Raw genomic sequence first — 14,885 nt, 5'->3', positions numbered from 1 at the left:
TTTTCAGAAACAATAACAACATGAGGTAGTTCCATCTCTTTCCCACTTTGCTTTTGAGGTTTTTCATGCAACTTCTAACATTTATCTCTTGTATGACGTGGATTGTTGCAAGCACCACACTCCATGTTTCTTTTCAAATTTATGAGAAGAACCTCCTTTCCTCAAATATGTAGCGGTAGTTGTTCCATCAACAATCATTGTTGAACTTTTTGCAATGATTTAATGCCTTATTTTGCAGCCACGGTTTTAACCTTCATATCATAGATTTGTGCAACATCCTTCGCATTAGAATCTATTTCAATCCATTTATATATATATATATATATAAATTCATGATATATGACAAGCCAATACCATCAAAAAGGGAAAAAGGGTTTAGAAAATATACAACATTCATACGCTATAAACACAGAAAATGATGTCTTCTTCATGACCTTGGAATTGCACAAAGAGGAAGACCCTTGTCAATGTGAAGCGTAAGCATAACCTTGTAAGTCACATTTTGTGTTCCATTTGCAAGTTTGAACTTGAAGAAATGAACAAGAGCCATTGCTACTATTTTCATCTGTCTGTAAGCAAAGTCCTTCCCTAAGCAGATTCTTGGTCCAGCCTGCAATGATTCAAACATCCATAATTATGTCTATAAAATCATAATATGTTATCAAAATTGTTAAGAATTTCATTGAAAAAATCAGCCTAGCATATACTTTTGGGTTATATTAAAATAAAGATAGTTTACTACATGCCTTTCACTCCAACAAAATGCGAATACATGTATGTAAGATCACCACTTTGTTTTTCACTTATTTGAGATAATGTTGTTGACATTTCTTTAAGAATATATTTGATCAATTTTCTCAATAAAGAGGTAAAAAAATGAAAACAAAATTAACCCATCCGTAAATTAAGATTACCGTATATATGAACCAATACATAGAAACTAATTTATATAATCTCTCAAATGTTAAGAAGAAATTTACTTCATTTTTTTGGTAAAAATCTTTAAGATAATTGAGCATGTGTTTCGTCTGTATTAATTTATACGCATATTCATTATAGAAAATTGATATTAGAAATTAAATTTAAAACAAAAATCAAAGGATAAAAGTTTCAAAATTTAATTCTATATTAATGATAACTTTCCTTTTAAGAAACGCATGTCAATTGCTAGTGTGAATGATGACTCTTTTATGTAAAGAATGAAGAAAACATCTCAATTTATAGGAAAATATAAAGGAACAAACATTGAAAGCTATGAATTTGAATGGAGATTGAGACTCGAAAACTCCATTGTTGAGCCATCTTTCAGGACGAAATTCCTCTGCATCTTCACCCCAAATGGAGCACATCCGACCCATACCATAGGCCATATAGTAAACTCCATCACCCCTTTTCAGTTTGTGTCCATCAGGAAGAACATCATCTGTCTCTGCCACTCTCCCATCCTTCAATTTGAATCATCTCAAACACAATCATCAAAATCAACATATCTAACGTATTGAATTGAAAATACCAATAGAAGCTTTTCTTTTGTAACATAAAGTTGGAAGTAGTGAACCACAATGAATAAAAGTAACAAAATTAAAAACAGTATAAAAAAATTTATTATTCATTGTCTTAAGTTTTGGATTAAAAGTTGTATGATATTACATTTATGTAATCTCTTCTTAATAAACTCCTTAAAAAAAAGCCTAATGATATCACAGTCGTAGGTTCTGAAAATTTAAAGACTCATTGTCTTCAAGTTTTGAGTTAAAAATAGTATCAGTTTTTTTTATATGAAGTGAACTCAGATCGCATTTATGTAACATCTCTCTAATGAATCCTCCACTTGAAAAAACTCATCACATAATAATGTATATATTCTACTATGATAGGCAATAAAACATGAAACCAGTACTATAATAGAAATTTTCTAGAGATATATACTATATGTTTGTAAGAAAGTTTTATAGAAGGTACCACAGGAACTGCAGGATAAAGTCTCAAGGTTTCTGTCAACGCTGAATGAAGATAATGCATTTTATCAAGGGTGTCATCTGTTATTTTGGCCACAAATTTATCTATGCTTTCCTCATTTTCATGGCTACAAATCACATCTCTCACTTCTTGTACAATCTTTTCCTCAATAAGAGGGTTCTTGCAGAGCATGTAGAAGAACCATGAAAGAGTGTTTGCACTTGTGTCTTTACCAGCTACCATAAAGTTTAGAATGATGTCTCTCAAATACTGATCAGTCATGGTTTCTTTGTCCTTCTTGCTCTCAATCAAAAACCTTGATAGTATGTCCTCTTTAGCATTCTGAAAATCAAAGTAACCTTGGTAATAAGTGACCTTAAAATTCTGATGTACGATGATTTCTACTTTGATTGGTTGAAAATGTAAAAACAAAGACTGTACCTGTGATTGAAATTAAACTATAACATTAATATGCCAAAGAGAATCAATTTTTTGCGTATATTATTTGTTCAAATGAAACAGAAACCATTTTGAGGGAAGAACATAATAAGTGAATATTGATCTACTACTTACAGATTCTTGCTGAATTGCCAATTGTGCTTTTCTGGTATTGATTACTTCATGCACAAAACCATCTATTATTCTGATGTTTCTCTTAAGTGTAGCTTCACAACCAATGTTAAGAAACCTCTTGAGCTTCCAGAAAGGATCAACATAGCGCCAATATATCAAAGCATTTGATTCATCAAAGGCTTTCATGAATTTGCTTCCCTCTTTTCTTGATCCCTCCAAGCAATTCAATTCTGCTCCAAACCCAACTTTGAATATTGAGTCCAAAGTGCATCTCATTAGCATGTCCTAGAAAAGTAACAAACATTGCTTTCAACTGAGCGATTATATGATGTTAGTAATTAACATTAAAAAAATTGTTGAAAGTTCCACGTCCATCATAAATAAAACTAATTTATAATAAATAGATGCAATCTCCGTCTAAAATTAAGTTAGGTTTAAAGTTCACTATTTAACATAATATTAGAATCATGGGTTAAAATTTATTCTAATGAAGTTTGTTATTTTTGGGTCTACTTTTTTTACTTCTTAATAAAACCTGATTAAATAAATCTAATTCTAACATATATAATGTTAGCACATAGTTTATGTATTGTATGACCGTTTAGTTAGTCACAATTTAGATGGTCAACTATAGCTCAGGAGGTCAACTAACGAAACGGCTTAGCTAGGCCAGCTAGCCACACACCAACCCGGATAAGTTAATCCGCAATTTGGAAGAGCAAACCAACGAGTCCAGCCGAACACTCAAGAGGTTGGCTGACCATACACCAATCCGGATGGACATCTCACAACCCAATCACCATTTCGGCTGACCAGTCATGTACCAAGTCGATTAACAAGACACCGAACTCGGTTGGTCAACAAATAGGTCACCCAACCATGTACCAGTTCAGATAATAGGCCATCGAGCCTGGATGATCACTAAACTGTTCAACATTCAATTGGACGATCAGTATGGACCATACTAGAATAGATAAAACAAAAATTGATCAACTTAAGAGTAAAGTATAATTACTCACGATTACATCATAGTTAGATCAATGTTAATCAAAAACCCAAGATTTGAGATAAAAAATATAGGTTGCGTGCATTAATTATGAACTGACTTTGATATTGATATTGGAATACTTCCTGCATACACCATCTGACTAGTTTGAACACACAAGATACAGTTCACCAGACAACATGTACACTTAGGACAATATAGCACAGCCTGGACGGTTGACCTTGACCCACACTCGACACAGTTTGATATACAATCTTTAGTCCACTTTTCTTCATTCATATAAGACTAAGTTCTGAAATACTTGGTTAACTGAATTCATTTACTTTCAAACAAGTGTTAGTGAAAAGAAATTGTCCCAAAAAGAACCAAATTGAAGCACCTTAACAAATTCAAAACAAAAAATTTCAATTCTTCCACAATCATATACTAGATTTTAGGAAATAATAACCACTCACTTGCATATCAAAAACTTGACCCTGATGGGAAAGTTCTGAGATAATTCTGACCAACTTGGCAGCATTTCTTCTAAAAACAGAACAACTGAAATCTCTAAGAACCCTTGTGGAGAATTCATAGCTTGCAAGCTTCCTTTGCTGCCTCCACTTGTCACCATCAACTGCAAAAATCCCCTCACCAAAAAGATCAGTCACAATATCCTGGTTATACTTGCCTTTGGAGTACTTATCAAAGTTGGTTTTCAGTATGTGTTCAACATTTCTCGGGTCTGCAGTGTACACCTCGCTTTGATCAGGAGCCAGTAGACGAAAAGTTGGAATCGTCTTGGCCATTTCAGCATGGTAGTCATGGAGTGTGTTGAAGTAGAAAAGCTGGTTAAACACTGTTCCTTTCACTGGAGCATAATCAGGGTCTCCAATGGATTTTCCCAGAATCGTGGTCAACATGATGAAACAGAAGACTAGGAAGATACCCAGAAGAGAAAAAGCTATGAAACTCAATAGGGTATACAAAAGATCCATCTTTGTGTGTGCTATTTCTCTTCCGATACAAAGAGACACTTCTGTCTTAACCCTGCAGTGATGTTTTGGTTCTTCTAAAATCCTTTCTAAGAATTATTTTTTCTGTTTGTTTATTCGACATAGTTTGTTATTCAAACGTTGGTCTTGTCGTCAACGTCACAATGGGGTGGTTGAGTCATCAACCTGAACTAAGGATTAGAATTGACATTTATTAACTTAATTAAATTCTTTGAAAGCCTTAATTAAAAGCTATTCTCTTCTAATTTTTTTTTATTTATTTAGCTATTTGAAAGATTATATTTAGAAAAAAAAAAAAGACATTACCATTTCTTTTAATTAGACAGCATTCAAATTAATTCATGTCTGTTTCAAAATTTCTTTCGATTTTCATCTAATAGTTTGTGACAAATCTTTGGAAAAATATTTTTAGAGTGTCAAATTTTCTTTTGATAATATCTCCATAGAATAAATAATAGAATAAAATAATATTTTTTGTCACTATCAACCAAGTAGTGATAGGTACGCGGTTTATATAATGCTATAAATAGTCGCTCTCAACAAATACTGAACGGTGCGTTTGAAGTTACGCGGCTTCGAACGAATTCAAATTTTGAAAACATTCATCGCAACAGAAAATGGGAGAAAACCCGGAACGACAATGGTGCCTCAGTGACTTCGAAATCGGAAAGCCTCTTGGAAAAGGCAAATTCGGCAGAGTCTACGTCGCCCGAGAACGCAAGGTTTCAATTTCTTCAAAAGAAATTTCAAATAGCCAAATTGTTTTAGGTTTTCGGGAACTTCGAATTTTGAAATTCGACGGAAATCGCTGAAGGGATTTGTTTAATTATTGTTATTTTTATTTGTTTGGCTTTCGCAGAGCAAATTTGTTGTTGCATTGAAGGTTATTTCGAAGGAGCAATTAGAGAAGTACAAAATCCATCATCAACTGAGGAGGGAGATGGAGATTCAGTACAGTCTGAAGCATCCGAACGTACTTCGTCTGTATGGCTGGTTTCATGACTCCGAGAACGTCTTTTTAATTCTGGAATATGCTCACAATGGTGAGCTTTACAAGGAGCTTAGCAGAAAAGGGCATTTCAGCGAGCAACAAGCTGCCACGGTAGTCCTTTCTTATTGTCAATATTTCTCTCTATATTAGAAAATGATTAGAAAATGACTTCAAGTTTAACTAATTCTCATGCGACAAAACCGGTTTGGAAAGTAAGTATATAGATTGGACAATCATTACTTTTCATGAGGATAAGTTAGACTTAAACTTATTTTTTAATATATTATCAGAGTCTATCTTAATATATTATCGGAAACTGTCTTATTAAGGCTTGTTAAACATATTGTGTCAAGCATCATATGTTATTAGACTACCCACAAAAATATAGTTTCAAGCACGGGATGGCCTCGGCATAAAAGGATGTGTTGGAGATCCCAAATAACAATTTTAATTCCTTCTTCAGTTTGAGTAGCAATAGCATTGATCATAGGTAGCAAGAGTCTTTTTGCCTTCTTTGTTAGTATGAGAAGTTGACATTTTAGATCATTTTCCCGTAGTTGAATCTTGGTATTCTAGGGGTCTTCCTGTTGAAACAATGGACAACGATCATTCTGTGAACATTCTGCTGCTCCATAACTGCAAAATTTTCTTTGTTCCACATTCTACTTCTCAATGGTTACTTAATTTTCTCTCACTTTTTGCTGCATCACGGTTGTAGATGTTCTGCCACATTCTCCAGTTTCTTGGTTGCTAGCACATTCTACTGCTCCATGCTTGCCAATTGTTTTGGCACATTCTGCTGCTCCGCTGTTGCAAATTGTTCCGGCACATTCTACTTCTTCCTGAGAATATTCTGCAGCATCATGATTTCCAAATATTCTAGACCATTCTGACATGAAATATTTTTGCAGTTCCATGCTATCCAAATGTTCTTGGTTCTGTTCTTCCTAGAATATTTTGCAGTTCTATCCTATCTAAATGTTCTTGTACATTATGCTTTTCCATGGTTGGAAAATTTTCTCGCACATTTTTTTTGCTTCACAGTTGTTGATTGTTCTGCCACATCCTCCCACTTCATGGTTATTGACACATTCTGCTGCTTCACCGTTGCCAATTGTTCTGCTACATTCTGCTGCTCACTGTTGTAAATTATTCTGGCACATTCTACTCCTTCAAGAGAATATTCTGCAGTGTCATGATTTCCAAATATTCTGGAGCGTTCTGACCTCCAATGATAATGTTGTGCAGTTTCATGAAAATATTATGCAGTTCCATGCCATCCAAATGTTCTTGGTCATTCTTCTCTTCCATGAGAATATTCTGCAGTTCCATGAGAATGCTCTACAGTTCCAATGATAAATGAAAATATTATGCAGTTCCATGCCATCCAAATGTTCTTGGTCATTCTGCTCTTCCATGAGAATATTCTACAGTTCCATGAGAATGCTCTACAGTTCCAATGATATCTAAATGTTCTTGGACATTATGCTCTTCCATGGTTGCAAAAACTTCTCACTCATTTTACTGCTGAACGGTCAGAAATATGGTGGAGCAAACTGCTCATGTGGTTAAGACATGTATCTTGACTTTCTGCTACTCCATGAGATGATGTTGCTGCTCCATAGTTAAGAAAGGGCATTTATCATTCTATTGATCCATCAGAAGATTTTGCTACTACAAGGCATAGTTGCCAGCGCAACAGTAACCAAATGTTCTTGAACTGTATGTTGCTCCTTGGTAAAGAAAAGTTCCTGAACATTCCTAGGAGAAAAACATTTTTTCTGCTCCAAGGTAGTTAAGTATCCTTGATCATTATTGTTGCTCCATTTGAACATCTTGTCTAGTTCAATATGGAAATATCTATTGTACCATATGTTATTCTCCCTCATGCTGAGGCATGGATATTCCGTGCGGGGTCCTATAGTAATCCGATAATAGGTAACATGATAGGCCTAACAAACCTTATTAGGATGATAGACTATTATGATACTAGGAAGTAAATATAAGCCTAACTCATCTTCACACAAGATTTGTTTGTAAGATAATGATTGTCCTCACTTATATACTGGAGATTGATCTTACATCTAATGAATGTGGGATCTCCAATATGATATGTGATTTTTGAAGATTCATAGCATGTTTGATTTTCTAATTAGAGAGCTGCACATTCATGCTATTTAAAAATGGAAGTAGTTGCAGCAAAAATAGCATGTTTGACTTCATTCGGCGGGCAACCAATCATGTTTTTAGTGTATGTTTGTCTGCATGCTTACAAGATCGATATTGGATGAAATTAGTTTTTGAAGTTAAATCATCTATGTTTGGATGCTTTATTCTAAAACAATGTGTTTTAATTCTCTGTTATAGTAATTTTGGTGTACTGTAAAAGTACTCCTGTAACTTTAATCCAAACTTAAAAATTCTTCAATATTAGTTTTTCTTCTACTTATAAATTGTAAATTGACATTATCTCTCATTAATGTGGGATCTCCAATACACACCAAGCATGGATATCTTAGGAAGTGATATCATATTAGAAAGTTAATTTAAACCTAACTTATTCATACAATATCAACTTATAAGGTGAGGTTTGCTTCTACTTATATATTGTAAATTGACTTTATCTCTAGTAGATTTGGGATTTCTAACACCCTTATTCTTTATTTGTTTTAAATTTTGGTAGAATTGATTTTGAATGTTGTCGGTCCTTATTCCTTGTATGCATGCTTGAATTAAACTTAATTATAAATTTTACGTTGAAATGTGTGCTATGGTGTGTTGAGGGAGTGTTTAGTTTAAGAGATTATTTTCTGTTTTCTTTCTTGTTTTCATGTTTGTATGGAAACAGTGACATTACTTTTATTCTTCCACCTTTAGTGTTTAATATACGAAATTTTTAAAGCGTGGAATAAAGTGACATAAGCTTGGTTTCTTGCCTTGGATTTAACTAGAGTATTGACTTATGTTGTGAAGGCTGACTTGTCTAACTTGTGTAACCTTTTACCTTGCTATTCCGCCCTTCCTGACTCTAATACCGTTTAATTAAACACTTGTTTATGTTTTGATCGGCCTTCTTTTTAGGGGTAGCATAACTGTGGCTTAGTGGCTGAATGATGAACATTTTCTTTGGTTCTAGGCATTGGGCTAGATCTTTGGATTTTGACATGAGAAAGAAAAATGCAAGCAGAAAGAAGCCATAATGTATTTATGAGAAAATTAATTAAATAACTGGAGAAATGGGATGGGAACGGAACAGAACTGTTCTTTAAAATTAATTAAATACTATAAAGTTATTATGTGTTGACATCCTGTGAAATATGGTAACTATAAAGAAATTAAGTGGAATGGATCAGAAAAAAAATTCTTAAAGAGGGTTTACGTTATATTTTACGCCTGTTTATATATTGTCTTAAAGCAAGTCTTTTGCATTTTTGTATTATGTTCAATATGTCAACTTGTAACTCTATTACATTTGATAATTTTAGTATATTTTAAGCCTCACAAAGGCATTGGCGTATTGTCACGATAAGCATGTTATTCACAGGGATATCAAGCCTGAAAATTTGTTACTTGATCATGAGGTATGCTTTCTCTTCTTTTACCCTCATTTTACATTTCTTTTGCCCATGCTAGTACTTGAAGAGTTATTATATTTCAACACTAGTAATGTCTGTTTTTTTTTTTCACTTGGCATCAACTTAGGGCCACAACTCAGAAATCCAGTGACTTACATAATAATAAGTATACATCATATTTGCATTTCATTTCTATCATTTCTTACCCCTCTCGGGATTTTTTTAAACAATTTAAGTTTCACCGTATTAGATGTTTTTTTTTTCTTTCTTCATTCCCTTTCCATGCTACATTTTCTCCCATTGAAAACGAGATCAAAAATAAGGAAAGCAAACTTTCAATGAGAATGTTCCTAATTGTAGATATGTGATGAAACCTTTTGGTAACTAGTTGGAACCAATTATGTTTGAGCTGTAGGGAACTTTAACAATTAATTTGATATTGGCTTGGTCTCAGGGTCGTCTTAAGATTGCAGACTTTGGTTGGTCAGTACAGTCTAGAAGCAAAAGGCATACCATGTGTGGAACCTTGGATTATTTAGCACCCGAAATGGTAGAAAACAAAGCTCATGATTATGCAGTTGATAACTGGACTTTAGGTATCCTTTGCTATGAATTCCTTTATGGTGCTCCGCCATTTGAGGCTGATAGTCAAGTTGATACCTTCAAAAGGTGTGGAATTGCAAGTGACTTTTATACACTGTAGTTAAAATAAATGTCATTTTTGTTACGCATATGTAATGTTTTATATTTGTGTAGGATAATGAAGGTTGACTTAAGTTTCCCCTCTACTCCTTATGTTTCTTCAGAAGCCAAACATCTTATTAGTCGGGTAAGTTCATATCTACATTTTCAGAGAAGATTTGGTCCTTCTTCTTACTGCAATCTGTAAATTGATGCAGCTTCTGGTAAAAGACTCTTCACGAAGGCTCTCTCTTCAGAGGATAATGGAGCATCCTTGGATAATCAAGAATGCAAATCCTTTAGGTGTCTGCAGCTAGTATAAACTTTTTGTCAGTCATGTTTACCTGTGGAATACAGGGATTGCAGCAGAATTTGACATGCTGATATTGCAATGCGATCACATATCTCTGTTTGTCAGAGTTGATGTGTGTTACCAACTTGAACGATACTATCCATTTCTATGGGGATTTGGAAGGTTAGGAATGTGCACCAATTATAATATGCCGAATTATGGGTGACTTTAAGAATTAACCGTTCTAGTGACAATATTGTGTATATTGTATGAGATTTGTTTACCAAGTTTCAAAATTAGTTTCATATACACCATTCAAGAGCACATGGCATTCTATATGTGGTTGGAAAGGTATAAAGTTGTCAGATTGTTCAAAAATGAGGCATCAAATGAGTAATTCTACTTATTTTCACTATACTTTTCATGAGTATTTTTTCTCTTTGCATCTTTATTTATCGTATCTATAGTTTATTATATATTTGTCCGTTTATTTCTCATTTTAAATTTGTTTCCATTGTAACTAGAAATGGATTAACCAACGCAATGCAATTATAACCTTTTAATAGATGAATCTGTTACCAATGAGGAATATTGGTGTCTTGAAGATATTATGGTTTTGATGATGCTACAAGATGAATAACTTAAAGACTTTTGTTGTACTTATTTTAAAAGCATTTTTGTAGATTAAAGTGTATTAGAAATAACTTTAATCATGTAAACACTTCGAAGTTTTCCTGTCTTTAGAAAGTTTGCATAAATAATTGATTATTTGGTATAATAATCGATTATCACAAAGCTCATTTGAATAATCATTGCTTGCATAGATAATCGATTATTATTCCAGTATGAGTCAATATTGCCCAAATCTCACAGATAATCGATTATCCCTCAGAATAATCGATTATCACTTTTTTTAAAACCTCATAATGGACACAAATAATCGATTATCACTTATGATAATAGATTATTTGTTGTAGTTGGGAGATGACTTTTCAGTTTCTAACCTTAGGCTTATAAATAGGGATCTTCACAGCTCTTAGAACTTTAACGTTTCATTTGAGAGTATTAGAGCTTTGTGCCTAAGGGAGACTCTCTGTGTGAGTGAAAAGGATCTATGCCATTTGAGAATACAGTGCGTCTGAGGAAGTTCTGAAGTGGTAGCTTTTGCTCTTGTCAAGTCTTGTGAATATGAGAAGTTCGCGCTTTGTGCGTCAAAGGTCGGAGTTATTCTCATCAAGTTGGCAGAGTTGTTGCTTCCAATTCGTTTGTCAAAGGAAGTTTCTTCCGTTCGTTAGGAAGGTTTTGCTATTCTAGATTTCCATTCACTATTTTGTAATTGTGAAATTGTTTTTAGTGAAAAGGTTAATCATTATCCATAGTGATTAACTACTCGACGTAGAATCCTTTGATTCGAACAAAGATAAAAATCATTTGTATAATTTTTCTACTCTCCACCCTCTTTATATTTTCTGCACATCAACTATTCGATAAAACGTTTATAAGAAATTTAAAGGAACTATTTTTTAAATTGACCGTAACACGCTTTCTGCTATTTTATTCCGCTACGCGACTCGACGATACCGATTGTTTTAACCGACAGAGTCAAACTTTATCCCAAATCCTCACTTTAATTTCACCATATTCTTTACAAACAATGATATAAAAAATCAAATTGTATTATGAGCTATTTGATCACCGAAGTAATTTATAATATAAGAATCAAATCGTATTCACCAAAACGTTTATAATTTAATAATGTTACTTTAAGAAAAAATCATTTATGATCCCATAATTTTGTCTACACTTAGACATCTATTTTTTTCTTTTTATCTTTCTTCTTATCAAATCACATAACCTATAAGTTTAATTTTTTTTTCTCTTTAAATGTATGCTAAGTGTTAATATATCTTTTTAGTGTTCATGAATCATTACTTTTATATTAATTTAAAAACTTGTTTCATTGAGTTTGATTTTTCAACATATTAATCATAAACAAAACTTATTTTCTTCTTTACATAACTAAAATACTAATGTTCTAAATTTTGTCTATTAACTTAACCCAAAATTAGAGTGGCTTTAAAATATGTTAGCAAAATGATGAAGATGAAGTTTTGATGATGTCCAAATCAAATCAAGATATATCAAGATTCAAGAAGATCCTTTGAAGACTTGTTTTGCTATTAAAAGCTTTTGTAATAATTGTAGTTTAATGTTTAGGACTTAGATTTGTAGTAGGTTTTGATTCTTGTACTTTCATGCTTTGTATTTTTTGTTCAGAATCAAATACACACGGTTTTAATCGATTAAATCAAGTATTAATCGATTAAAACGATGCAGGTGTTGAAAACCCAATCAGATCAGGAATAATCGATTAAAGCAAGTTTTAATCGATTAACTAATCGATTAATCTTGAGAATAATCGATTAAAGCTGACCGTTGAAGTTTTCCAGCTTCTGAAAACTAGTCGTTGTACTCATTTTAATCGATTAAACACTTGTATTAATCGATTAAAAGCGTTAAATGGCCAGAAACGAAGAACGAAAGAGTATTTGCTTGAGTCTATAAATAGGCTCTCATTTTCCTTCAACAACAACTCATCCCTTGTGCTCTAGTACTCAGAAATCATTGAAACTTGTGTGTTCTTGTTCGGCTTGTGAAACTCGTGTCTGTGGAGCTGGTGAAGTGTTGCTACGGTGACAGAGGAAATAGTCGGTTCATCCTTGGTGTGTCTAAGGAGGTGTTCGGAAGAGGAAGTTCATCCTTCGTGAAGTATTCAGATGAGGTGTTCATCCTTTGTGAAGACTCAAAGGAGGTGCAGGTTCATCTCTTGTGGTATCAAGAGAGGTGGTTTCTAAACTTTTACAAATTGTTACTTTGTGATTGTAATTTGTAATTGTTTTGTGAGTAGTGAACTGTTTATCTTCTTTTGAGATAAGCGACTGGACGTAGAATTGGTAAGATCCGAACCAGGATAAAATCATCTGTGCAAATTTCTCTCAACCTTACTCTCTTTATTTGTCTTTATTATTTGCTTGGTAAGTTTAATTGAGTAGAAATTAAAAGGCACACGTTCGTATTAAAAACCCTCTTGGTTTGTTATCCCACGTTAACCATTCTGCTGCAGCCGCTCTTACAATTGGCATCAGAGCTTGATTTGATAGTTATTCAAATGGCAGAATCATATCAAACTTTTGCAGAGGGTGCTTCTATCAATAGACCACCTCTATTCACAGGTGAAAATTAGGCATTCTGGAAGGTTAGAATGCAAATATTTATTTAGTCTATTGATTGTGATATTTGGGAAGTTATTGCATTTGGTCCGTTTATTCCTACTAACAATATGCAGGAACCAAAGCTCTGTGTTCAGTGACTGCTGAAGAAAAGAAAAGGTTTCAAAACGATGTAAAAGCTCAGAATATAATTTCATCTGTTTTAACCGTTGACGAGTTTTATAGGATTTCTGTTTGTAAGACTGCTCAAGATATGTGGGAAGTGCTGAGAGTAACCCATGAAGGTACAAATGACGTAAAGAGAGCTAGAAAGAATACCTTGATCCAAGAATACGAAATGTTCAGGATGAAGCAAGGAGAAACTATTTCAAACGTTCAAAAACGCTTCACCAACATTGTTAATCATCTAATTGGACTAGGTAAGTCTTTCGAAAATGATGAACTTAATATAAAAATTTTGAAATCTTTAGACAGGTCATGGCAACCGAAAGTGACTACAATTTTTAAGTCACAAAATCTCAACACAATGACTAGGCAACATTATTTGGAAAGTTGAGAGAGCATGAACTTGACCTTGGAAGACTAGATGAAGAAGAAGCAATGGCAAAAACAAAGAAAAAGAGTCTAGCCTTAAAATTTGAGGTAGAAAGGAGCAAGAACAAAATGGAAGATTAAGACTCAGAAGATGAAGAAAATTTGAGACTCATGATAAAGAGGCTCAACAGGTTCATGAAATCAAAAGACAAAGGAAGATTAAAATTCGAAAAGAAAAAAAATCAAGGATCTTCCTCACACTATAAATGTTATGGTTGCGGAGAAATGGGGCACTTAAAAGCAGACTGCCCAAATCAAAAGAAGAATGAAGAAATAAAGGAAAAGAAAAACTTCAAGAAAAAGAAAGGCTACATCGCATGGGACGATGACAACGAAACAATTTCCGACTTGAGCGAATCTGATGAAGAAGCAAACATCTGTTTAGTGGTGAACGACGACGCTGGAAGCCAAGTAAGTACATCTAGCGATTCTGATAATTATAGTCAAATTAGTGAAGATGAATTGCATGAAACATATGCTACTTTAATAGTAGAATCTGAAAAATTAGATAAAGCTCATAAGAAATTGAAAAAGGATTTCAAAAGTTTAAAATTAAATTTTGAAAATATTTTTGAAGAAAATAAAAATTTGAAATCAGAATTTGAAAATATTCTTGAAGAAAATAAAAATTTTAAATTAAATTTTGAAATTATGGAGAAAATAAAGATTTGAAAAATAAAGTTTTATTTTTTGAAATGGGTAAATTTACTAGTAGTGATGAATGTGCTTCTTGCGAAAATTTTAAGAAACTACTAGAACACACAACCTTAGAAGAATGTAGTAAAAATAATGAAAATAAGGTTGTTAAAAATAAGTATGTTCCTAAAATTAAAAATAAACATAATAATAGAACCCGTAGAACATGGGTAGAAAAAGGAACAACTTATAGGAACACAAACTTTGTATCGTACTTTTATTGTATGAAAAAGGGTCATACTTCAAATAAATGTAAAATTAAGCATTATGGTGTTCCAAGTGGTAGATATGTT

The 14,885-nt window shown here is 33.1% G+C and overlaps 2 protein-coding genes across 2 annotated transcripts; one reads left to right on the top strand and one right to left on the bottom strand.

Annotated features, from left to right (window-relative positions):
• Positions 1–351: 351 nt before the first annotated feature.
• On the bottom strand, positions 352–4,622 carry LOC124847400 (cytochrome P450 704C1-like). Its single transcript, XM_047324885.2, has 5 exons — positions 3,994–4,622; positions 2,533–2,817; positions 1,963–2,301; positions 1,245–1,445; positions 352–610 (listed from the first exon to the last, which is right to left on the bottom strand). The coding sequence occupies exons 1-5, from the start codon at positions 4,513–4,515 to the stop codon at positions 428–430; spliced, it is 1,530 nt and encodes a 509-aa protein (XP_047180841.2). The 5' UTR covers positions 4,516–4,622; the 3' UTR covers positions 352–427.
• A 433-nt stretch (positions 4,623–5,055) lies between these two features.
• On the top strand, positions 5,056–10,489 carry LOC124847399 (serine/threonine-protein kinase Aurora-3-like). Its single transcript, XM_047324883.2, has 6 exons — positions 5,056–5,255; positions 5,393–5,635; positions 9,010–9,105; positions 9,554–9,768; positions 9,856–9,928; positions 9,999–10,489. The coding sequence occupies exons 1-6, from the start codon at positions 5,151–5,153 to the stop codon at positions 10,095–10,097; spliced, it is 831 nt and encodes a 276-aa protein (XP_047180839.2). The 5' UTR covers positions 5,056–5,150; the 3' UTR covers positions 10,098–10,489.
• The last annotated feature ends 4,396 nt before the right edge of the window (positions 10,490–14,885 follow it).

Source organism: Vigna umbellata, chromosome 11 (genome assembly GCF_029865625.1).
Source record: "Vigna umbellata cultivar VRB3 chromosome 11, Vumbellata_1.0, whole genome shotgun sequence".
Classification (NCBI taxonomy): domain Eukaryota; kingdom Viridiplantae; phylum Streptophyta; class Magnoliopsida; order Fabales; family Fabaceae; genus Vigna; species Vigna umbellata.
This window is presented reverse-complemented; position numbering and strand designations above follow the sequence as displayed.